Here is a 24,566-nt window from a genome sequence, read left to right as displayed (position 1 = left end):
TGGTGCCTTATACCCATAAGTACAGTGAGGAAAACTCACATCGTAGTCTGATGAATAGTTGAACAATACACTGCTCCTAATACCAGCTCTCTCGGTTACCTATTCAACAGATAGAGACTAAGGCTTAACTATAGCTCAAAATGCCCAAAATACCCTTAAGTCAAACTTGGTCAACCCTTGTCAAAGTCAAATTCAACGGTCAAGGTCCAAAATTCAATATTCCTCCCTATCGGAGTACATCCAACGTACCATGGGAGTACGCCCATCGTACTCCGATGTTGACCAAAAAGCGGGGCGCTGACCACGTACCTGCAACGTACCTCCAGATACGCCCAACGTACGTTGCCCAGTCCCAAAACTCCATTAAGAGCCTATTCCATTAAGCCCTTTCACCCAAGACTCAGATCCAAGCCCAAAATGATGTCCTAAGTTATAAAGTTTCCAACTTTATGACTTTGCATGGTTATAAAATGCTTAATGTCCAAAACCTTATGTTCGTAACCTAATAAGACCCTCTAACACTTGTATGGGCTAAATATCGCATCCAATATCACATTTTTATGCTTCAAGACACTCCCAAAGGTCTGAAAGGACAGCTAAAAAGGATTAGAGTACCTCATACTCATAATACCAAGCTCATGGGATCAAAATAACCACAAATCTAAGGCTAACATGATCTAAATGAAATCAACATCAAGTTCAGAAGTTTATACCTCCAAACGGTGTCAAAAGATGGTAGGATCCTGGATTCAAGGTGTTCCACTCTTCAAGGATGATCTTCTCTTCTAACTTATTCCTTCAAGGACACCAAAATATACACAAAAGCTCCAAAATGCACTTGAGAGGATTAGGGTTGGCTAAGGAGCGATTTTCCGGATGGAAGTTGAGCAGGGGAAGGGGTCTTGAGCCATAAAGATGAATATCTAGTGCTCAAATCCTAAATAATTAGGGTTTAGCCTGGCCGGAGTATGTCCATCGTACTCATGCAGGCACACCCTTTTCCTAATTTGCCACATGGGACCCTTTTTGCAAATATATATCACTCAAAGGGTCAAAATGTAATATTTGAAAATCGATGTATTACAATATATATATATATATATATATATATATATATATATATATATATATATTCATTTTTTACATGCGAAACAGTAGGTGATAAACTCACCTACGATATGCTCTTTATTAAATACGATCTTCCTAACCATAGATGAGAATTAAAATCGAAGGTCATAACTTAGCTACTATTTCCTTTTAGAAACTACTTTATCCTTCGAATAACTATTGTTTACTTCTAAAAACTATTGTTTTCAACAAATAACTACTGTTTTGTTCTTGACTTTCAATTATTTTTTCGATCAACTTATGGAATCAACCCAAAAAACCAGCATTTACGTATAACTATATCATTATACAAGTTCAAAAAAAAAACATTCATTTTTAGAAACCGTAGGTGTCGTATGCCACTTACGGTGTACAACCTGATAATGCATAATTTGTGCATTAACAGCTGGTACACCGTAGGTGGCATACAAAACCTACGGTTTTCTCTTTTTTTTTCGGGGGGAGGGGCTAGGGAAAAAATGTAACTTATGTTAATAGATTGCATATTAAACAACAAACAAAAAAACGGAAGGATACAAGAAAATATCTGGTTGTTCTTCGGAGCCATCATTAAGGGAGTTCCTCTAACTTCAAACAATGAAAAATGACATAAATTAAAATTTTCAACTTTATATATTTTGTGATAATAGACCCTCAAACACAGTAGACAGACTTTAAAACATTAGTTCAATACCCCTAAAGAGTAGTTCATTTAAAACCAGTTTTTAGCCAAGCCGTAAGTTTCATGCTGAAACATTGAGGGAGTTCCTCTAACTTCAAACAATGAAAAATGACATAAATTAAAATTCTCAACTTTATATATTTTGTGATAATAGACCCTCAAACACAGTAGACAGACTTTAAAACATTAGTTCAATACCCCTAAAGAGTAGTTTATTTAAAACCAGTTTTTAGCCAAACCGTAAGTTTCATGCTGAAACATTGGATTTCGCTAATCATTTACGGTTTTGATAGTTATTTTTTGCTAAATGCTAATTTTTGGCTATTGAGTGAATTTTTTTTATAGAAAATGACTAGATTTGTAATTTTCTCTTGTTATATTTGGTACTTGGTGGGAACAATTAATAAAGTAATTTAAAAAAGACAACTTCAAAAATGGTCTCTGTGGTTTTCGAAAATATCAAGTTTAGTCCCTAAGTTCAAAAATCCTCACAGATGGTCCCTGTGGTTTCAAAACTTTTAACAAATGGTCTTTTTCGTTAACTCCGTTAGCTTTTGGCCGTTAAGTGGAGGGTATTTATGTCATTTCACTGCCACAGGGACCATTTATGAATATTTGCCTGATTTTTTTTATAAAAAAAAAAAGAAAGAATATAATTATTTAATATTAAAGGGTCTCTCTCTTTCTCTCTCTCTCTCTCTCTCTCTCTCTCTCTCCCTCCCTAAGCCTTTTGAATAATACAGTCAAATGAACAAATTTACTCCCTCATTCTTCACTTTAATCTCCTCCACCAAATTTACTCACTCCTTCTTCACTTTAATAGGTCAGAAAACAGTAATCTTCATTCCTCCATAGAGAAATTGAACCCAGGCATGTTCACCACCAAAGTACTTGAAAAGAACACATAGACTCCATCTAAACCAAGCAATGAAAATAGTGAAATCTCTGGCACCATTTTTCTTTAGTCTCCACTTGCCTCAGGAGTTATGAATAGAAAATCAGTTATGGGTCAATCATGAGATCACCAAAGAAGAACCATTTTTTGTGCTAACCAGCTCAAAAGCTGATGATTTTGATACATATCACTCAAGCCCATGGAGAACATACAATAGAAGCGATACACCTTTGCCATTTTTTCAGGCTCCAATTTTTAGTTGTTGTTCCTGAATCTATGTCTACAACAGAGATTCCTGATAAACCTAAACAAAATAGAAGATCAATCAAATTCATTGAGAAACTTCAAAGATGATCGATTTTCTATGCCAAACTGTTCAGAATCTTCATAAATGGTCCCTGTGGCAGTGAAATGACATAAATACCCTCCACTTAACGGCCAAAAGCTAACGAAGTTAACGAACAGGTTACTTGTTTTTTGTTATTTCAGACACTAACAGGTTACCAGGTAAATTAGGTATTTTCATTTAATAAAAGACCCAATATTTTGTATTTTTTCCATTTTAGACTTAAAATACTTTTTTTTTCAAAATAAACTCAACTTTAAAATTGGTTATAATCTTCAAGACCAAATATATAAGGTACTACTTCCCAACACCGAAAAAGAAAATATACATGTAGACACTAAATATGTTATGTAATATATTTTCATTCGAGCTAATCTAGAAGAATTGCAAAATTTTATTTTTATCTAAAAGTTATAATTAAACTTTATCTTAGATATATATTATATCATTAAACTTGATATATTGTTAATAAAAAAATGTTATTATTACCGCTAAAAAAAGTTTTATATTAATTTGATATTTTTTTTAACACAAATAATACATGGCTTGAAAGAATCTTTTAGCATAATAACAACTTTTTTATTTGTAGAAAAAAAAAACATGTAATTTAACAAACTTTATACAATTTTTTTTAGTTTGTCTATTATACTTATTTGGTGAGTTTAGACATATTTCCCTCTTTCACTTTTCTATATTATTTTTTTGACCGAAATTTTTAATCAGTTTTTTAGAACAGTTAACAAATGCACTCACTATCATACTCTTAAACTAAAGTCATAAAATATTTTGTAGAATTAGCCCATTATTGAATAATATGTTATAGTTATATAAATACATACATAAAGATATTAATCCTAAACATTCGTAATAGTTTTGTTTGAATATATAAGATTCAAGTTTAAGACTTTTTTTAAAAAAAATGTTAACATTACATATAAATACATAAAACTATATTTTGAGAATGAAACCATTTCAACATAAGTTGAAAATCCAAATAACAAGAATGATACCGTAATTTTTCAAAATGTAGACAACATTTTGTTATTATTTATATTACACTCGTGAAAAAAAAAATACTCTACAATTTCATTGTATGTGCAATGGCTAAAAAAATGTGCTTCATGCGTAAAGTAATATAATACCAAAAGATGCAAAAATTAAATCGTTGTCTATTATTTAAACTAAAAAAATATAATTACGTTTTTTATGCTTTGACGGAATTAAGCTACATGAACTTGATGAAATGAAGAAATAGCTTTTACAACTACTCTTTTTCTTTTTAATAAATATACATGGACAAAGAATTGTCCAATCATAAATAAATGTAAGAATAATATTTACATTGTGTAAATCGATGTTGATATTTAAACTAAAAGAATATAATCACTTTATTTATGCATGGATGAATTTAAGCTTAATTAAATCGATGTAGTTAAGAAGTACCTTATACAACTAGTCTTGAAGGTTGTAACCCATTTTAAAGTTGAGTTTATTTTGAAATAAAAAACATTTTAGGGCTAAATTGGAAAAAAGTACAAAATGTAGGGTCTTTTATGAAATAAAAATACTTAATTTCCATTTTGGTGACCTGCTATGATCTAAAATAACAAGTAACATGTAAAAATTGGGTTTTTTTGTAAAAAAAAGTTTTAGGTCTAAAAAGGAAAAAGGTCAAAACATAAGGTCTTTTATGCAACTTACGGTGTACAACATGATAATGCATAATTTGTTCATTAACAGCTTGTACACCGTAGGTGGCATACGAAACCTATGGTTTCCTCTTTATTTATTTATGTATTTTTTTTTGGGGGGTGTGGGGGCTTGAAAAAAAATGTAACTTATCTTAATAGATTGCATACTAAACAACAAACAAAATAATACGAGAAAATACTTGGTTGTTTTTTGGAGCCATTATTGAGGGAGTTTCTCTAACTTCAAATAATGAAAAATGACATAAATTTAAAATTTCAACTTTATATATTTTGTAATAATAGACCTTCAAACACAGTAGACAGACTTTGAAACATTAGTTCAATACCCCTAAAGAGTAGTTCATTTAAAACCGGTTTTTAGCCAAACCGTAGGTTTCATGCTGAAACATTGGATTTTGCTAATCATTTACGGTTTTGATAGTTATTTTTGGATAAAGGCTAATTTTTGGCTATTAAGTGAAAAATAATTATAGAAAATGACTAGATTTGTAATTTTATCTTGTTATATTTGGTACTTGGTGGGAACAATTAACAAAGTAATTTAAAAATTGTAAAATCTTTACAATTTGAAAATAGTAACTTTCATGTGATTGTGTATATTAGGATAGTTAAATACAAATGAAGTTCAATGTAGTCGTTTGTGGGTGATTTTGTAGTAGGGGAGGTCTAGGATCCCTCTGTGTTTGCATTTTTAATTTTTTTTACGTAGATCCAGTGAGCCCGCCTCCTGACCCATCCCCATCCATCCATTTTTTCTTTATTTAAAAATGGGTTATTGTCACTGTAGCCCAACAATGTTTCGTATATCGGTTTAAATGGTCCCTTGTGATTTTTTATTTTTTTTGCATTTAAAGGGTTTAAACTTGTTTTTTACTGGTTAATTTCACACCTTTACCCATTTTTGAAGGTTACACTGCCTTGTCAACTGTCAACTAAGCAGGTGAGTCAACAATGACTCGGTGAGTCGACTCATTGTTCTTCATCAGAGAGAAATGAAATAATACCTAAACCTTTGGTTCCTTTGTATTCTTCATCGGAGAGAAAAGCGGCACAAAATCAAGAACACCCAAAAACACTAGAACCCTTGGAGAAGAAGGTTTCATGTTGTTGTGCTCCTCTGATCCACCATCTGCACCAATTTCCGGCGCCATCAATATTGTAACCTCCGATCCACGATCTGTAGAAGTTGTAATCCCTTGTAACCTCCGATCCACGATCTGTAGAAGTTGTAATCCCTTCCTCCGCTTCCACACTACCCAACATCTACAGTATATCGCCATAATCTCCAAGGTCAAACTCCATTTATGCCTTTCGATTCTTATGTTGTTTCTTGTTAACCGATCATTTGGGTTAACTACAGATGGGGTTCTTTTGCTTTCTTTCAATTACTCTGTTTTGAATGATCCTTTAGGTGTTTTAGACACCTGGAAATTACTCTGATGACTCACCATGTTCATGGAAAGTTGTCTGTTGTGGGAATGTCGGCGATTCCACTGTCAATCTTGGATTGATTGAGTACTTGAGGAACCTTGATTTGTCGAATAATTCCATCAATGGGTTTATTTTGTCGTTGTATAATGATTCAGAGCTCACATTTCTTGATTTTTCGAATAATTTGATTTGTGGCATGCTTCAGGAGCTTGTTAGATGGTGGGTGGGGTTACAGTTTCTTAATGGTTTAGGGAATTTGTTGACGGGGGAGTTGCCGGAGAGTCTTGGTGGTCTTTGGAACCTAACGGTGGTTTCTTTGAAGAATAATTATCTTCATGGGAAGATTACGATTGGATTTGATTCGTTGAAATTTCTAGATATGTCTGCGAATTTCATCAATGAGTCATTACCTAAAGATTTTGGGAGTGGTGATCTTGTTTAGATCATGTTTACTTTAACGTTTCACACAACAATATCTCTGGGAAGATTCTGCCGGAATTCACGAACAAAATTCCGACAAATGCAACCGTTGATTTGTCGTTTATAAATATTACTGGATAAATCCCGGAATCCAGTGTTTTCTTCAATCAAAACAAAATATCCTTCGTTGGAAATTCAAAGCTTTGTGGGAAGCCATTAAACAATTTAATGAACATAATTGCAAGCTGTCACTCAAAATCCTCCGTGGCAAATAGGTGGCACTTACAAACATGATGATTAGGATGGGGTCACTGGGTGATCCCTTCAAAATTTTCATAATGACCTTTAAAACATAAAAACACAAGTTCGTACCCTTTAAATGCAAAAGAAAATCACGAGCGACCATTTAAACAAATATACGAAACATTGTTGGGCTATAGCGACAATAACCCTTTAAAAATTTGGTTCAATCTTTTTTATAAAATTTCGCCAACTTTTCTTCATTTTTTTTATATTTTTTCAGAAAATTTATTTTAGTTATATATTTTGTACGAACTTTGTTTTTGAGCAATTCGTTTTGACTTATTTCTTTTACCGAAATAGACTTTTACAACTTTTTTTACATATTCGTCGTGTTTTTTTTTTCAAGATTTTACCATGTTTACATATTTATTTTTATGCGTGTAACTTTTAGATATTAGATTTGTGTTACAAAATCATTTTTTATCATATTTTTCTTTTGCATATTCGCTTCAATGTGTTTTTCGAACAAACACAATGTTGTTTTCGCTGGTGCAAACCCTAGTTAAAAGCATTTCACATAAGCCTTTTTTTTGTAAAATATATGACTATTTCACGTTATATATATATATATATATATATATATATATATATATATATATATATATATATATATATATATATATATATATATATATATATATATATATAGGGTTATGTTATTTTATTTTCACTATCTATTGTGTGTATGTATGACTGATTCTGGACCAATCATTTTAGTTATTTTAAGAAAGTAATTAATGCATATTACATGTTGAAGATATAATAGGTATTAATTAAATCTTCAGCATTTAATATGCATTAATTACTTTCTTAAAATAACTAAAATGATTGGTCCAGAATCAATCATACGGGCACACAATAGATAGTGAAAACATTTGAACCTAACTCTCTCTCTCTCTCTCTCTCTCTCTCTCTCTCTCTATATATATATATATATATATATATATATATATATATATATATATATAATGAATGATATATTAATATTTCCATATCATTCTAGTTATTTTGGTAAAGAATTAATTTTATGAGTAGTCAAGTACCGTTACATGCTTAGTGAAATAGGTTTACATTTTTGATTTTTCAAACTGAAAACAGAAGAAAAGAACTTTTTAAATATCGACAAGGCAAGACGGGTAACAAATACTTGCTTCTTGTATGTGCATTATTGTACCTTCTCACCATTATTATTATGATGATTAATATATTTTTTTGTTTGACTCAATTTGATATGATATTAATATATTTTAATTTTACAAAGGCCCAAATCTTAAATTATAACTATTGTTCGGCCCAAAACGGGTGCCCGTCAAGGCGTCAACAGGGCTGTCAATATGGACCATTGAGGTCAACTTTGGGACAAGCTTTGACTCTCTATTTTAAACGACTAAAATTATTAGAACACCGTAACAAGTTTCCCAACTTCCACGTCTACCCTTCACCTCCATTCACAACCATATATGTTTTTTCTTAAAACTAGAAAAGATTTTCCGGCGTTGCCAGGGTCGGAAGGTACTGCTTTGTAAAGTAAAGTAGCATATTGAATTGCATTCAGATAATCTAGTAAATGAAGATAAACAATGTCATCTAATTACATAAGTAAGAAATCTAAATCATTATTTCTTGCAATAAATGAAGAAAATAAAGAAATTGTCTCACAAATTGAACTTTATTGTCATGTATGACAGCGGTCAGAAAACAAATCCAGAAAATATGTACCGTTGCTTTTTGTCGGTTAATGTGAGGGTAATTTGGTCTTTTCAAGTAGTAGGGACTGAACTTGTCACAATGGGTAAACCATATGGACCATTTATGTAATTTTGGCGGTGGTGGTGGTGATGGCAAATGGTGGGTGAGTTTATGATATTGGATGGGTATTTTCTAATAAATAAAACATTAATTTAAAACCAAAAAGAGAATGTTAAATCTGGTAAACCACAGGGACCAATCGTGTAATTTTGTCTAACAATAATAAAAATAATAATAACGAGTGACCATTTCTGCCAAAAGACTAAATACTAATAATATGTAATAAAAAGCGAGGGTTATGAAAAATTTAAACCAAAGTGAAAGGGTTGTTTGTGAACAAAAGCATAAAGGTGAAGGGTCAATGTTATAAGTTGGATGACCAAAATTGACAAATCACCATTCAATTTAATAACCACTTGGGTTGTGGTGACTTGGTAAGGCATGTGGAATATATGGTGGATAACCTATTGACCCATGTTCAAATCCTGGCACCACTCAGCCCTTGTGGCCATGGAGGTTCGCCTGCAGTGACTCCAGGGCATGAGGCAAAGCCTCATGTTTGCAGCGGGGGATTAGTCGGTGCGCGAAAGCTGGCCTGGAAACCCTCGTTAGGAAAGTTCTCTTTCCAAAAAAAATATAGCCTTAATGAGTTAATTAAAAAATATGGAATGATTACATTTGTCATAATTTTATTGGGTAGGAACATTTGTAGGTATAAAAAGTAGGAAGCAATTTAATTTCTCATATAATAATGGGATTCCTATATCTTAATACAATTTTTTTAAGAATACCTTTATTAAGTCATTTTGTTTTCTTGTTTTTTATACATTTGCTTCTCTATTGTATTTTCACAGACATGTCCTCTCTTTTTTAGGTTGTGTTTGGCACGTCACAACTAGCTGAAAATATAGCTTATTTTTCAAACTTTTTTAGGTTGTTTTGTTTGGTGAGCTAAAAAGCTAGTTTATAAGCTAGCTTTTAAAAAACTATTTAGAGTAACTTCTTAGGAGTTTGTTTACAAACTTACCAAATATACCATTAATTAATTATAGAAAACTTATTTTGGAAAATGCCTTTTATGTAATTTTATATCTTCCAACTAGCTTATCAGCTAGTTTTTACCAAACACTCTTTTTTATCGGCTAGCTTATCAGCTAGCAGCTAGCTTTTTAACCATCAGCTAGCTTTTCAACCATCAGTTAGCTTTTCAGCTACTAACTTGTTTTTCAGTTAGTACGCCAAACATAACCTTGATGTTTTATAAACAATATGTTATAAACATGTTTGGCAACGAGCATTTAAAAGTTTCGGTTTTTGCTTTTAACAAAAAGTTCGATGTAGCCAAAAAATTTCATTTGAGAATGAACTTTACCTTCTACTTAAAAAAAATCAAAAAAACTATTTTCATATGGCGTTTAATATAAGTTAGAAAAAACTTCAAAAATGGTCTCTGTGGTTTTCGAAAATCTGAAATTTAGTCCCTAACTTTTAAAAACCTCATAGATGGTCTCTGTGGTTTCAAAACTATTAATAAATTGTCCTTTTCCCTAACTTTGTTAGCTTTTGGCTGTTAAATGAAGGACATTTCTGTCTTTTCACTTACCACAGGACCATTAACCCTCAACATTTGGTGTGAAATTGTATATTAAAATAATAATAATAATATTTATTTTCTATCCCTAAATGTTCTTTCATCTTCTCTGTAGAGAAATCCCACACAGAGACCACCAACAGCCACATCAACCAAATTGGAGCAACAAGTGTTGTTCAAATCCGATAAAAACTTGTGGGTTTGGCTACGATTTAAGAAAAGATGAACAATCTAAGAAAATAGTGAAAAGGGATTGTAAAGTCGAAGCCTTTAGGGACGTATCAAGACCTGCGTTTGTGGAAATGGAGCCTATCATTGATGGTGATCATTTGGATCTCATTTTAGACAACACAAACCAAGGGATTGTAAAGTACGACAGGATTCACAAGCTTCAAGTAAACTTTTCCTGTTCTTCTTGCTAATTTACTATGCTGCAAATGTAGTCAATGAAATCAGTAGCAGCTCCCTATGTTCATTGTTACATTCCAATCTGTTTTCTGATTTCTGTTCATCAATCGGATTCCCCTTTACAAATCTTCTTTTTTTTTTTTTTTTTTTTTTTTTTTTTTTGTGGAATCAGTTCGTCTTCCCGTTCAATCCACATTTGTGGGGGTTCTTTTTTGTCGTGGGTTTTCAATCCATTTAGGTTGGGATAATATCTCCAAGTAAACTGAGGAAGAAGATGATGGGGCACAGAAGTTTGAATCAGGAGGAACAAACATCCAACTCCTATCTCTCAACAAATTTCAAGACCAGAACTGTTGTTGAATCGCAAAACCGAAATGATTTGTGGGTATGTGTGTTCTCCAAACTCACTCAGTTTCCTTCCTATTGGTCTGTGTTCTTGAAGCTCTGGGCATGGCAGATAGTAATTTAACCTGAAAACAGAGTCACTTTGTTCGTCCATTAACAGTTTGGTAAATACATTTCCTGGTTACAATTTCAATTCATCTATTGAGAATTCAAGAATGTCACAAGCCATCTTCTTCACTGCTGTCACGTAATAATTCACCAGATATTTGTAGAAACAAATTAAACCAACATTTTAGATCATACAAAGATAGAGAAAAATGAGCTCGAAGATTACACATTTTTAATGGATTCGTACTGGAATTTTTCTGGATGTTCTTCAAAAATAGAGAGGGTTGGATTTTTGTGATCAGGTTCGAGTTTGGCGTGGAGAAGAAGATATTCAACCCAACCAAAATCACCGTTTTGGGCAAGATGTTTGTTTCCATAACCGAAGGGGTTGGATGGGCTTGCTTCTTGTTCGAGAGAGAGAGACCCTTTTTATATATATATATATATATATATATATATATATATATATATATATATATATATATATATATATATATATATATATATATATATATATATATATATATATATATATATAAAAGGCAAAACTTCAAAAATGGTACATGTACTAGTGAAAAGACAGAAATGTCCTTCACTTGATGGCAAAAACCTAACGGAATTAACAAAAATGACCATTTTTAAAAGTTTTGAAACCATAGAGACGATCTATGAGGTTTTTAAAAATTAGGAACTAAATTTCAGATTTTCGAAAACCACAGACGATTTATGAAGTTTAATTTTGTCCGTAAGTTATTGATAATATAAGTTATTCATGTTTTTTAATCAATTTTTAGAATTGTCTTTAATTTTAATTGTCAAGTAATCCTTATTTTTGATTTATGTATTTTAAAAACTCTGAATGATTTTTGTCAAAAATTCATGTTACAAATAAAAACTATAGTTTAAACTAACTTAAAATTACTAAAATTATCACACGAAGTTACTAAACAGTAAAACGAAAGAAGTCTTATTTTCAAAATGATCGTATGATCCATTCATGTAAAATTGTAAATGATCACAAAATAATCATTTGATTTTCACAATATACATTTCGATTTGCAAAATACATGGTCCCTACTCTATTAATTTAATCTTTTATTTTTCTCAATTTGCAGTGTAACCGACTCGCAAATTAAGAACAAGATTGTCAAAATAAAACCGGTGGTCAAGATTAAAAAGTTAGTTGGAATAATCAACAAAATTATTTCATAAAATAATAAAACAATTTCCCAAAGTCTACTTCACAAAATAATTGGTTATGATAATATGATATGATATTGAGACTTTTAGCATCAATTTGCTATAAGGTGAACAGAGCAGTCCACGTTTTATATCAAGGTGACAGGCTGTATCCAGGAATTAAAAAGACCGAAAAATTATGCCTCAGGCCCTGCAGCAGCCAGCAAGCATATGCCCTTTTTGTTCTTTTATGCCGCCGCCGCCGCCGGCAACCTCACAATCTTAATTTGCCGACAAGAGATCAGATATTCAAAGTTCAAACCCAGGCCAATACTACTTTATCCGACGAACAACGCTATCTGTGCCTAAAAAGATTCGTGATTCTCATCTTTTGTGCACGCAAATCAAGACACTAACAAAGCTTTCATCTGTTGAATTCAATAAAATTTCCCAAAAAACGAAACAATATCTTGACATTGATATAACACAAGCAGATTAAGCTAAACTAAAAAAAAAAAAAAAAAAAAAAAACTGCAGGTAGTCTCATTCATGGAGGATTCATATGTTGTAATCTCAGTGTTTTGGTATTTACATTCAGCCTGAAGCTTCATCTCCTCGGAGGCTCGGTATGTCCGTCGAACGTGACAGCCCCCCTGCGTCTACGTGACGACCCGCTCAATGTAGACGACAAAGATCTACTTCGATGGCTTGCTCGATCATCAGAACTTGAACTAGAACTCGAAGCCAAAGCTCTTCTTCCTGTTCTTACACATCCACCTCCTAAACAGGAGAACAAATTGCGGAAAACACTTCCTAATCCATGCCGTTCTCTAGTGACACTGCCTCTTGAAGCCCATGAAATCCTCCTCGGAGCTCCATTCTGGTTGAAACCACCATCCATTTCTGTGAAAACGACCGGCAATTCTCTCTCGCCGCCTCTTCTTCCTCCGGAAAATCTCCCCACGGCAAATCCGCCTCCGGGAAGCCGCCATATGGTTAAGCCCACGGCTTCTTCTTCGTTTCCCGATTGGTTATTTGCCTCTCTGGGTTGATCCCCTGAATCTGTGTTTTCTATTGGTAATTCATGGCGGCATACAGGGCATGAGTTGCGTAAAGCGAGCCAGGGGAGAATGCAATCGGAATGGTATAGATGTTGACACGGCATTTCTTTAGCTTCTGATCCTAAATCGAATGGTTCCTTACAAACAGCACAATATGATTCGATTGACACGTGATTTTCTTGAATTTCAATAGTTGGCATTGCTTCAATGGCCGCTTTTGATGCAGGTGGATTGTTGTCAATTCTCCCCAATCCATTCCCTTCTATTTGCGCCAATTGGTCCAATAACCGATCAAAACCAGAACCCAATAGAAACTCTGACATACTTGCCGGCAATGGTCTTAGACCTGATCCGGCTCCATCGTCGTAATACAGCTCAAACCCCCCGCCGGTGCCGGATTCCTCCGTACCACTACCCGGTTCTTCCGGTGTGCTTGTTGGTCCACGGAGAACGATAACCGGGTTAAATGGTGAACGTTCACCAGCATTTCTTCTAGCTCGTCGGAGTAACGGCGGGCTAGGACTCGGCGCCGGGCTGTGTTGCCCGTTTCCAACCATGTACATGGCCGCAGCAGGAAACCGACTCCGGTGAAACTCCGAGATCACAGACCCATTTAATCTATTCGGGCTATCAATCTCCTCTATGAAACCTCCGTTGCAATCGGGACAAGATAAAGATGAATCTTCTTGATTGATTCGAACCCTAATAGATCGGCTGCATCTGTAGCACCAGTACGATGATGATGAAGACCCAGTCGTTGACATCTATGAGTCTAAAAATCTGATATGACGAAAAATTACAAACCCCAAATCGATTTTACCAGGAATTCGATAACTCGCCTTTACTTTTCTTCAAGAACGCCACAAAGATCGAATCCTCTTCTTCAAATAATGAATCTTTATAAGAAATGAGCCCTAAATACACATAACAAAACTCCCAAACTGTATAAACTGAGAAAAAGAATCTTCAATCAAGAAATTGATGGAATAAACCATGGACATGAAGCCTGAAATGGAAATTTAAAAATGGGTTAACGACGAAACAGGAGTATAATCGGTGGAAAAGGGGAATCTCTCCGGCAGGGAGAGAGATGATAAAGAGAGTGGGTTTGATGAAAGAGAAGAAGAATAAGCGATTCGTAAAAAAACTAAAAATTATATGAAGGAGAAGGGAACGCGTGAGAGAGATTGGCGTGACATTAACGCTTGCAATGACCAGACACGTCAGACGACTTTTAGTGGAATCAGTCAAAGTTATGATTTCAAAATTTTATTTACATTTTGCTACCTTCATTTGTTATGTGAGTTTTAAGCTCTCCCCTCCAACTTTAAGATATTGCAAACTTAATGGAATTGTAAAACACACTTTATTTATTAATGTGATTGTTGTTGCGATCCTCGTTTTAAATAAGTATAGTTCAATAAGTTCAGTTATTTTTTGGTTTGTCTTTTTGTAACTTTTGATTTGAATTAAATTTAATTAAGTTTTAAATATAATTTAAAGCATCACCTCTGTACAACACCTAACTCAATTTATCATAATCATTTCATTATGTTCATAAATAAAAATATAATGGTATCAATGATGTGGAAGGCTTTTAACTATTTCGGTATGTTTTAAGTTAACGAATTTGTAGTTAATTTCCAATCTAAACACAATAGTGTCAAATTTGTCAATTAATGATTTTGATTATTATGTTGTTCGCATCATTTAAAACCGGATGTGACAAAGTAATCAGTACCTTTAAGATGAGACATGTCATCATGTCAGTGAACACCTACACAATTTAAACATTAAACCTCTTTTTATGTAATATTGTATCTCAATATATAATTCATATTATTTCAACAAATACAAGCTTTTATTATTTGATGTTCTCCTATGTATATTGTGAAAAAATCTAGAGGTATATTTTTTTATAAAACGAGATAAGTTACACTAAATAATAAATATTATATCATATTATATAGAATGAATTATAGCTTGTGATATTTTAATATTTAAAAGAAAATTTCAGTAGATTTTTTTAGCTCGAAGTTAGTTCTACATTTAACTAAAAGATTAGAGGACCCAAATAATAAAATAATATGTTATTTATTAGTTTTATTCCTTCATCAACATTCTTTTAGGATTACTATTGTTAAAAAATTATTAAATTAGAAACTTTTAACAACTGGTAAATAAAAATGGCAAAACATGTGTATCAAACAATAATAAGGGGATCGTTTTTGTAATTCCCTCTTCGCGTCTATAGCCGAGTATTATTCTCCTAATCTAACTTTTGAACGGTCGAGCATTGTATTCATTTCTTCCTTTGAGTTCTTTTCTGTTCCAAACTCCAATTCCAACTTATCCTCCGAACTCGGAAGCAGAATGCATACTTTTATATTTATCTGTTTAAATTGAATAGCAGTTTATATCAAATTGCATGGTCATATAAGTTTAATAAGATTTATATATAAACCTTGTGTTAAGATTTTATTAAACGTATAAGGAAGCGTATGTGATGTTCCGTCCTGGTCAGGATGTGCTTCGGGGAACCCTTCGGACCTGAGACCACACTAGAAATAAATACTCAGTTGTATTCCATGATTGGTTATTAAATAGTGAGGGGTGAAATAGCAGCATTTTATGGGTGTGAATTGTCCTCGAACCAATTACAATCTTAACTGGGTATTGTGGTGTACGATTGTTATTATTGAAGTACAAGGTACCGTCTTTACATCCTTACTCTGACGATATTTTTTTAATTGCTTAATATATAAAAAATGACAAACTAGCAAGTAGCTAGAAGAAAAAACAATTACAATGAGTTATGTTCATTAGGTTTTGTAACCACAAAGTCCAGTTAATAAAGTTCCTACTGCTTCTATTATTAAATCATCTAAAAGAAGTAAATAGCAATGCTCTAAAAAAGATTACTCATTCCCATATTAGTAGACCGAAAGATTATACAATTTCGATTATGCCATAAAGTTCAAAACCACAACATTTTACTCTTTTATGCACCAAATCAAACATAAATATATAATCAACCCAAGTCAACAACTCGAAAACATTAGTGAACAAAGGAAAAGGCAAATCAAGCCATTTGATTACCTTCCCCCAAAACCATTGAGCAAGATCGCCAAGGATGGCAACGGGGCGGGTTTGGGACGGATTGTGGTAATCGTGCCCTGTCCTCGAATATGAAAATTGATCCCATCCCCAGCCCGATCACCGACGGGTATCCGTTTACAAAACACTATCGGGTCTGCATGTATCCCAACGGGATAACGGAGATCCTCATTTAACATTCAAATTTAGATTAACTTTGATGCAATAAAAATACAAAATCATTAGACTTAGTGATTGTAATCATAAATTCATCTCCAAAATAATTCTGATAATGTATAAAACCATTAAGAGAGACGTATTTGTTGTGATACATAAGTGGTTACCAGTGTCAAAAAAACAATAAAGACCATTCATAAATCATAATATCACTATTACTCTAAGTAGTATGAATAATAAATGGCAAAACACTATCCTTACAGATAAAACAGGAAGTTGTCTCAAGAAATTATCTTCAAATTTGTAATATCCAGATTCTCAGGTATATCATTTATTCTTTTATTTTTGGAGGTTGTGAGGGGACTCGGCGAGTTGGTGCTTAGACTCGCCGAGTAGGGTCGCGGATTCTTATCCGGGTTCATGGCTGGACTCAGCGAGTTTAGGAGGTGGACTCGGCGAGTCCACGCTGTTTAATGAAACCCTAATTTTCTGGGTTTGGGACCTATTTAAAGGCCCTTAGGGCCGTTAATTGCGGCTATCAAACCCCAGAGAGAAACCCTAAAGGAGCTATAGCGTTTGTGAGAGGATAGGAGCCATTTCTTGATCTTTGTGGTTGATTCTTGCAAGAATGAGGTGTTTCCAGCTTAGAGGAGACCAAGGAGGTTGTGCATCTGTGGATTTCAAGCAAGAGACTTCATCTTTGAGGTATTGTATCGCTCCTTTATCTGTTTTGTGGAAGGAATCCATAGATGTAGAGTTTTATGACCTTTATTGGAAGAAGATTGTAAGGATATGGCTCTATTCACTTTGATACTTCAGATATGGACCCATAGTGGTCTATGGAGCTTATCTCAGCTGGCTTTATGTTGAGATATGGAGGTGTTGAGCTAAGGATGTTGCTTTTGGGGCTAAATCATCAAGTGAAGCCTCCTAAACATCCCATGAGTGTCAAGACTCGATCTTTACGTGTTTATCAGGCTTGGGAAGGTCAGATCTATGGATTCAAGGAACAGATCTGACCTCAGGAGGCCATTTGAGTTTGTGCATGGCATGAACTCGCCGAGTACAAGGGCAGACTCGGCGAGTAGGGTTAGGGTTTCCCGTTAATCACTCAGTGAGTGGACTTGCCGAGTTGGGGGAATAACTCAGTGAGTCAGGGGGGAATCAGAGGACTGGAGTTCAAAGCGGAACTCGCCGAGTTGATCTTGAGACTCGGCGAGTTGAGTCGGGGTGGCCCCGCGATTCATGTCAGGTGGGACTCGTCGAGCAAGGGGAGGGACTCGACGTGCCAAGCAAGACTAAAGAGTTAGTGGACACGTCTAGACTCGCCGAGTCGCCCAAGTGCACTCGACGAGTCGGTTTAAAGTTTGACCGTTGACTTTTGTTGACTGATAGGATTTGGTCAACAATGTGGCCTTTGAGTCAGAAAGGGGTAAAATGGTCTTTTGCCCTTCTGAGGGTGCCAAGAGTGGGTTGAGTCTAGTCCCGAGAGATATATTTATGAGAGTTGTTGGGTAGTGTTTTGTGTTATGTGTTGCGTCTATTGGGCTCGTTAGCTAGTCCATTTTGTATCTCCGGTATGGGCCTGTCCATCCGTGAGTTTAGTAGGGTTTAGTATATATAGGAGCTTGCATGCATCCTAGAAGGTAACGATAGAATAAAACGATCAGAGTATTATTCAGCAAGTTTATTGTTATCGTTCTTGTAACCCTAAAATCCTCCACAGCGGAAGTTCTTAGTCGAGCTCTGCTGAGGATTGTTTGATCTAATCATTCGACACATATTGATCCATACTTGTGTTATTTACTGCTTTTACATTCATTGCATTACTTGTTAAGAAGATCTAATCGATCATTAAGTTTATTTTTTAACTCATCAATTGGTATCAGAGCAGGAGGCTGTGTAATTCATACACATCTTTTCTGTGAAAAAGGTTGCGATTAGGGTTATATTCCACATTAACTAATATTTATTGAGCCGTCATCCCATAATTGACGTAACTCAGCATTTATTTGTTTTGCCCTAATTTAATAGATTACAAGTCTGATCTTTCAAACAGGTTATACGATCAAGCATGGACGAGTCACAATCAAATCCCATAAACATCTCAAACAGCATTGGATCAACGATGAAGATTCCCATCCTTTACACCCAGGATTACGAAGTCTGGACACATCACTTTGAAGATTATGTCATTGGATCTGAAGACAATGGATATCTTATTTGGGAAGCAATCGTGTCTGGACCATTCGCTCACTCAGCAACGTCTAAAATCATTAAAACTCAGAAAGAGTATAATGATCTATTGAAAGACGTAAAAGACATTGCTCAAGACGAAAAAGATAAGTTTCAGTGCAATATTAAAGCATTGAGACTAATTGGATTCGCTCTTCAATCGGATACTTTCAGGCTGGTGAGTTCCTGCAGCACTGCCAAAGAAATATGGGATAGGCTACAAGAGTTATATTCCACAGACGAAGATCTGGAGCATTCCATTCAGACCTTACTTTTATCTAAGTTTGGCGAATTTAAGTAGAATCCTGAGGAAACTGTTACTCAGACGTTTGATCGCTTCAATCATCTTCTCAGTACGATGATTAAACATGATATTGAAAGGAAGTTGATTGAACAAAAAGTTACGTTTTTGAATGGTCTTAGATCTGAGTGGAGAGCAGTTGTGTCCACTGTTAAAGCTCATGAGCAATTCAAATCTTATTCATTGGCTAAGCTGGTAGGGATTTTGAAATCCCAAGAAAAGATTGTCTTGCAGGAGAAAAATGTGGTTTCAAGCTTGGGTTCCTTGGCCCTTCTTTCTAAAAGCAAAAGTGTGATGGAAGATGAAGACCTTAACTTAGAAGACTATGACCTTACCTCTGAAGACTATGCAATGATGGTGTCAAATCCAAAGAGGTTTATTAAGAAAAGGTTTCCTACCAATAAGAACCGGAATTGGCAGGGAAGCTATAGTTCTGAAAAGGTGAGGGAGGAACCGAAGGCAGAAGAAGCAAAGAAAGAGCCGAAAGCTGAAGGGGATTCTGGTGTGAACTGCTACTACTGTGGAGGAAAGAACCACTATGCCAAAGACTGTGTCCTAAAGAAAATGGCAGAAAAGGATGAAGAAAAGGATGAAGAAGTTGTGTTGATGAAAAAGCTGGAAGAGATCAAGAGAAAGAAAACTACTGCTAACCCTTCTATGAATGCTTTAATTGTGCAGGGTTCGGTAGCGGATGATGAGTTCGGTGGCGTTGAGGTCTGGTCAACCGACTCTGAGGATGATGAAGTCAAAAAGCCATCTCATGGAAAGGCTTATGTTGCAAAAGGTGAAGGAAGCGGTGGAAAGTGTTTGATGGTGTCAGATGTATCACAAATGAGGGGATACAACACAGATGGTGGGAATGAAGACACGAAGGAGCGAGAGGACTTGTGCTTCACAGCAAAACCTCTCAACGTGCAGTTTAATGAGCTTGATGAATTAATCAAGAAGGTACAATCCATTTTTGTTTCATTCAAAGTCCCACAAAATTCATATGAAAAAGAATTAAAAAACGTAAATTCAAGAATCTCATATCTAGACAGCAGTTTAACTCAAACACGGGTCACCAATTCTAACCTAACTGACCAAATAAGCAGGGTGTCTTCAAAGAGTGAGGAACGGAGGATGTGGGTAGAGCTGAAGGAGTCGGAGTTGATCAAATCCAAAGATGAAAACATTTATTTACAAAGAGACAATTTAAAACTTTTGAGACAAAGAAATGTGTTTTGTTTGATTGCTAAGCGTCTTTATTCTAACATCACTCAACTTCATCTTAACTGTGAAATATGACAGAAAATTCATCGCATGATTTTGCCCTTCCTTGAGTTTAAGGAGGACGAAATTGACGCTGAAGCATATAATTGTGAAAGTGTAGTCTCGTCTGAGGATGTAAATCCGACTTACATGTATGGTCTAGACAAAATCGAATCTTTCATAAAGTCAAAGGACCACAAGGACATGTTGAAAAACCTTTTGGATGAAAATGATAAATTGAAACTAAGGACCGAAACCATACAAAAGTTTGACTCATTGAATGCCAACTTGAGCTCAGAAAGTAAAATTGATGTTGAAAATGCATCTGAGCTTAATGAGGATGATGATATGAGTGAAATTTTTGTAGATGATGAAGTCGACTGTTCTGAGTTTGTCAAGAGCGAACCCGAAAACCACAAAAATCTTGTTTCAGAAAATTCTGTGGAGTTTGCTCGTTTGTCCCAACAAAAGTCCCCGATCCTTGAAGAAAAGGCTGTTGTTTACCAAAAGGTAAGGACGACTCCAAATCAGGTGTATAAGGTCACAGGAGTAACCGAACATCAGACAGCCGAACTCACAACCATTGTAAACGAAGATAATGCTGATGGTTGTGACGAATTCTTCTGGTCCGCCCCTATCGACAATGCTGACGAAACCGTTGGTCTGTCAGAACGGGCGTCCTGGAAAACCAAAGGTAGATATGTGCCAGAGCCTTTGAACAAGCCTGATAACTTCGACATGCCAAGTACTAGTGGTACAAAAGATGTTCCTGAAGAAAAAGGAGTTCCTGCAAAAGAAGTCACTCCTTCAAGCGAAACTTCATCAGTTCAAAGTGAACCGGCTGACAAGAAGCAAAAGCAAAAAGCCAATATCCATCAACAACCGAAGCAAGTGAAGAATCAAAAACAGCAAAGGAATCAGAGATACAAGAAGAATCTCTCTGAACGAAAACAGTTTTGGCAATCTCAAAACGCTCATTTCTCTTATCATTCCAGAAATTCGAAGTCAGAGAAAAGTGCTGTCAGACCACAAGAAAGTAATAACAACCGAAAGGACAGGTTCGGTTCTGAGAATCATAACAACCGAAAGGGCAGGTTCGGTTATGAAAGGAATATCAATCGAAGGGAAAGGTTCGGTTCAGAGAACACCAGCTACCGAAAGCATAGGTTCGGTTCCGAGAGCAAAAGCGACCAAAGTTCGAGATTCGGTCCCACAAATGACCAAAAACAAAAGGGTCACTCAGGACCTCAAGTCTGCAAAACTTCCCAATCTAACTTCTCTCGTTCTAATTCTTCTAATTCCTCTCAACCTCATTCTAAATCCAATTCTATTCATACTCAAAAACCAAAATCTTCAGCAGATTTGAAAGGAAAATCGAAGGTTTCCTCTGTCAAGACAGATCAAAATCATCCCAAAATCCAAATGCCTAAACCTGAATCCAAACCGAAGGTTACAAATCCCAATAAAATTAAGGTTTTCACCATTAAAAAGAAAGATGAAACAACTTTAATAAAAAGAACATATCTTGTTGACATCTCTCTTACTATTCATGTTCCTGTGAAAGGCTCACGTGGACCCAAGAAACTTTGGGTTCCTAAATCTGCTTAATTTTTGCAGGTTATCAGTGACGAGCAGTTTGACGAAGAATGGTATATTGACAGTGGCTGCTCACGTCACATGACAGGAAGGAAGGAAGAGTTGAGGGAATTTCGGTCTCTTTCAAACGGTGGAAATGTCAAGTTCGGGAACAACTCATTCGGCACGGTCAAAGGTTATGGAATGATAACAAATGGAGATTTCACAATTAGAAAGGTAGCATACGTTGAAGGACTGCAGCACAACCTCATCAGTGTATCTCAGCTCGTTGGAGGTACTGGTCTCAAGGTCTCATTCGACGATGAGGGTTCATAGATAATAGATAAGAAAACGAAAAGAGTAATTCTCAAATCGGAGCGCAAAGGTGAAATGTTTCCCCTGGATCTCAAACCCATCAAGGGAAATCCAACTATCTGCCTGTTATCCAAAGCACAATCTGACGAAAGCTGGTTGTGGCACCGAAGACTTTCTCATCTCAACTTCAAGGATATCAACAAACTTGTCACAGGTGGTCATGTTCGAGGTCTTCCATTTCTCAAATTCGATCGAGAACATTTATGTGTTGCGTGTGAAATGGGGAAGCAGAGTCGTCAAAGTCACCCATCGATTGTAAACACTAAATTTGTTGAACCATTAGAGTTAATTCACATTGACTTGTGTGGTCCATCATCTATCGAAAGCATCGGCGGTAGCAAGTATATTCTTGTCATTGTTGATGACTTTTCACATTTTACATGGGTGTTCTTTCTAAAGCACAAATCTGAAGCAACTCTCAAGCTAAAGATGTTTATCAAGCAGGTTGAAGTGCAGCTAAAGAAAGTCGTTCGCAACGTCAGGAGCGACAATGGGCTGGAGTTCAAAAATAAAGAATTCGAAGACTTCTTGGCAGAAAAAGGAACCAGTCACAACTTCTCAGCTCCCTACACCCCTCAACAAAACGGAATTGTCGAAAGACGAAACCGATCTTTGTGTGAGGCGGCCCGAACCATGCTAAGTTTTGCCTCTTTACCTTTATATTTTTGGGCTGATGCTACTGCTGCAACATGTTTTACACAGAACAGGTCCTATCTCAATAAACGCTTTAATCTCACTCCTTATGAGATCATCAACAACAGGAAGCCAAACGTCAAATTCTTCCACGTATTCGGCTCACGGTGTTTCATCTTCAATTCTAAAGAACATCGTAACAAGTTCGATGTAAAAGCTGATGAAGGGATATTTCTAGGATATTCTCTCACTTCGAAATCATACAGGGTTTTGAACAAGCGTTCGAGGAAGATTGAAGAAACTTATTATGTGACTTTTGATGACAGCTATGTCAAAAAGCTGAAGGCCAGTGAAGACAGAGTTGGAGAAATTTTTTATCAAACAAGCCAAGTCACAGCCTCGATTGCAAACCTGTTTGAGAAGTTTGTTGAGTTATTCGATGAACCAGAGAAGGCTACTCTCTCGGAAGCTAGTGCAGCAGACAAGAAAGTAGATCATCTGAAGCAACTCATCGAAGATGCTGCCAAGCAAATGAATGAGGGGGATCAAGAATCAAGTCCAAATGACCTTCCACAACACGATGCTTCAGTTGAGGGGGAGGATCCACCTTCTTCATCACAGCCGGTCTCACATGTTGAGGGGGAGAACTGTTCTCCAGCTGCTCCCGAAAGCCCAGCTGTACCCGAAAGCCCAACTATACCCGAAAGTCAATCTGCACCCGAAAGTCCTATGGTACCCGAAAGCTCAACACCACCCGGAACTCCTGTAGCTCCTGAAAGTCAAGATACACCTAAAAGCTTATCTATCGAGGGGGAGAATGCAGATATGTCCTATGACGATGATAGTCAATCTGAACTAGAAGAGCTGGTCAATGCTGAATTGGATCCATCCTATGATCCAAATTACCCTCCTCTTGTTAAATGGACCAGAGATCATCCTGTTTCACAGGTTTTCGGTAATGTCTCTGAAAAGGTCCTGACCCGATCACAACTAAAGGCAAAGCAAACTTCCTTATTTTCAAAAGTAGAGTTCTGTATGTTTAACTCCTTCGTCTCAAAAGTTGAACCAAAGACAGTTAACACTGCTCTTGATCACTCCGATTGGGTTCAAGCTATGCAAGCCGAACTTAATGAATTCGAAAGAAATAAAGTTTGGCGCCTCATTCCAACTCCTCAAGATGCCTCGGTTGTTGGTCTCAAATGGGTCTTTAGAAATAAGATGGACAAGGAAGGTAATGTGATAAGAAACAAAGCTCGTCTAGTGGTGAAAGGATACTGCCAGGAGGAAGGAATCGACTATGAGGAAACTTTTGCTCCTGTGGCTAGGCTGGAATCTGTTTGAATATTTCTTGCCTACGCTGTACACAAGAACTTTGAGGTCTACCAAATGGACGTAAAGTGCGCATTTCTAAATGGAGAACTCGAAGAAACGGTGTACGTAGAGCAACCACCTGGATTTATTAATGAAAAATACCCAAATCACTGTTATATTCTGGACAAAGCGGTATATGGACTCAAACAAGCACCGAGGGCCTGGTATGAAACGCTAACCAAGTTTTTAAAGATGTCCAAATTCAAACAAGGTTC

The 24,566-nt window shown here is 35.6% G+C and overlaps 3 protein-coding genes across 3 annotated transcripts; 1 reads left to right on the top strand and 2 right to left on the bottom strand.

Annotated features, from left to right (window-relative positions):
• The first annotated feature begins 10,295 nt into the window (after positions 1 to 10,295).
• On the top strand, positions 10,296 to 11,182 carry LOC122196544 (uncharacterized). The gene is made up of 2 exons (XM_042899554.2): positions 10,296 to 10,631; positions 10,817 to 11,182. Exons 1-2 carry the CDS (start codon positions 10,329 to 10,331, stop codon positions 10,880 to 10,882), a joined length of 369 nt encoding a protein of 122 aa, XP_042755488.1. The 5' UTR covers positions 10,296 to 10,328; the 3' UTR covers positions 10,883 to 11,182.
• Positions 10,867 to 11,733, bottom strand: LOC111905788 (gibberellin 2-beta-dioxygenase-like). The gene is made up of 3 exons (XM_052769064.1): positions 11,661 to 11,733; positions 11,324 to 11,522; positions 10,867 to 11,171 (listed from the first exon to the last, which is right to left on the bottom strand). Exons 1-3 carry the CDS (start codon positions 11,731 to 11,733, stop codon positions 10,973 to 10,975), a joined length of 471 nt encoding a protein of 156 aa, XP_052625024.1. The 3' UTR covers positions 10,867 to 10,972.
• Positions 11,734 to 12,353: 620 nt separating this feature from the next.
• LOC111905765 (probable E3 ubiquitin-protein ligase RHC2A) lies at positions 12,354 to 14,481 on the bottom strand. Its single transcript, XM_023901508.3, has one exon. It carries the CDS (start codon positions 14,099 to 14,101, stop codon positions 12,884 to 12,886), a length of 1,218 nt encoding a protein of 405 aa, XP_023757276.1. The 5' UTR covers positions 14,102 to 14,481; the 3' UTR covers positions 12,354 to 12,883.
• Between the last annotated feature and the right edge of the window lie 10,085 nt (positions 14,482 to 24,566).

Source organism: Lactuca sativa, chromosome 2 (assembly GCF_002870075.4).
Source record: "Lactuca sativa cultivar Salinas chromosome 2, Lsat_Salinas_v11, whole genome shotgun sequence".
Lineage (NCBI taxonomy): Eukaryota > Viridiplantae > Streptophyta > Magnoliopsida > Asterales > Asteraceae > Lactuca > Lactuca sativa.
The sequence above is the reverse complement of the archived record's forward strand: the minus strand, read 5'-3'. Positions and strand labels throughout refer to the sequence as shown.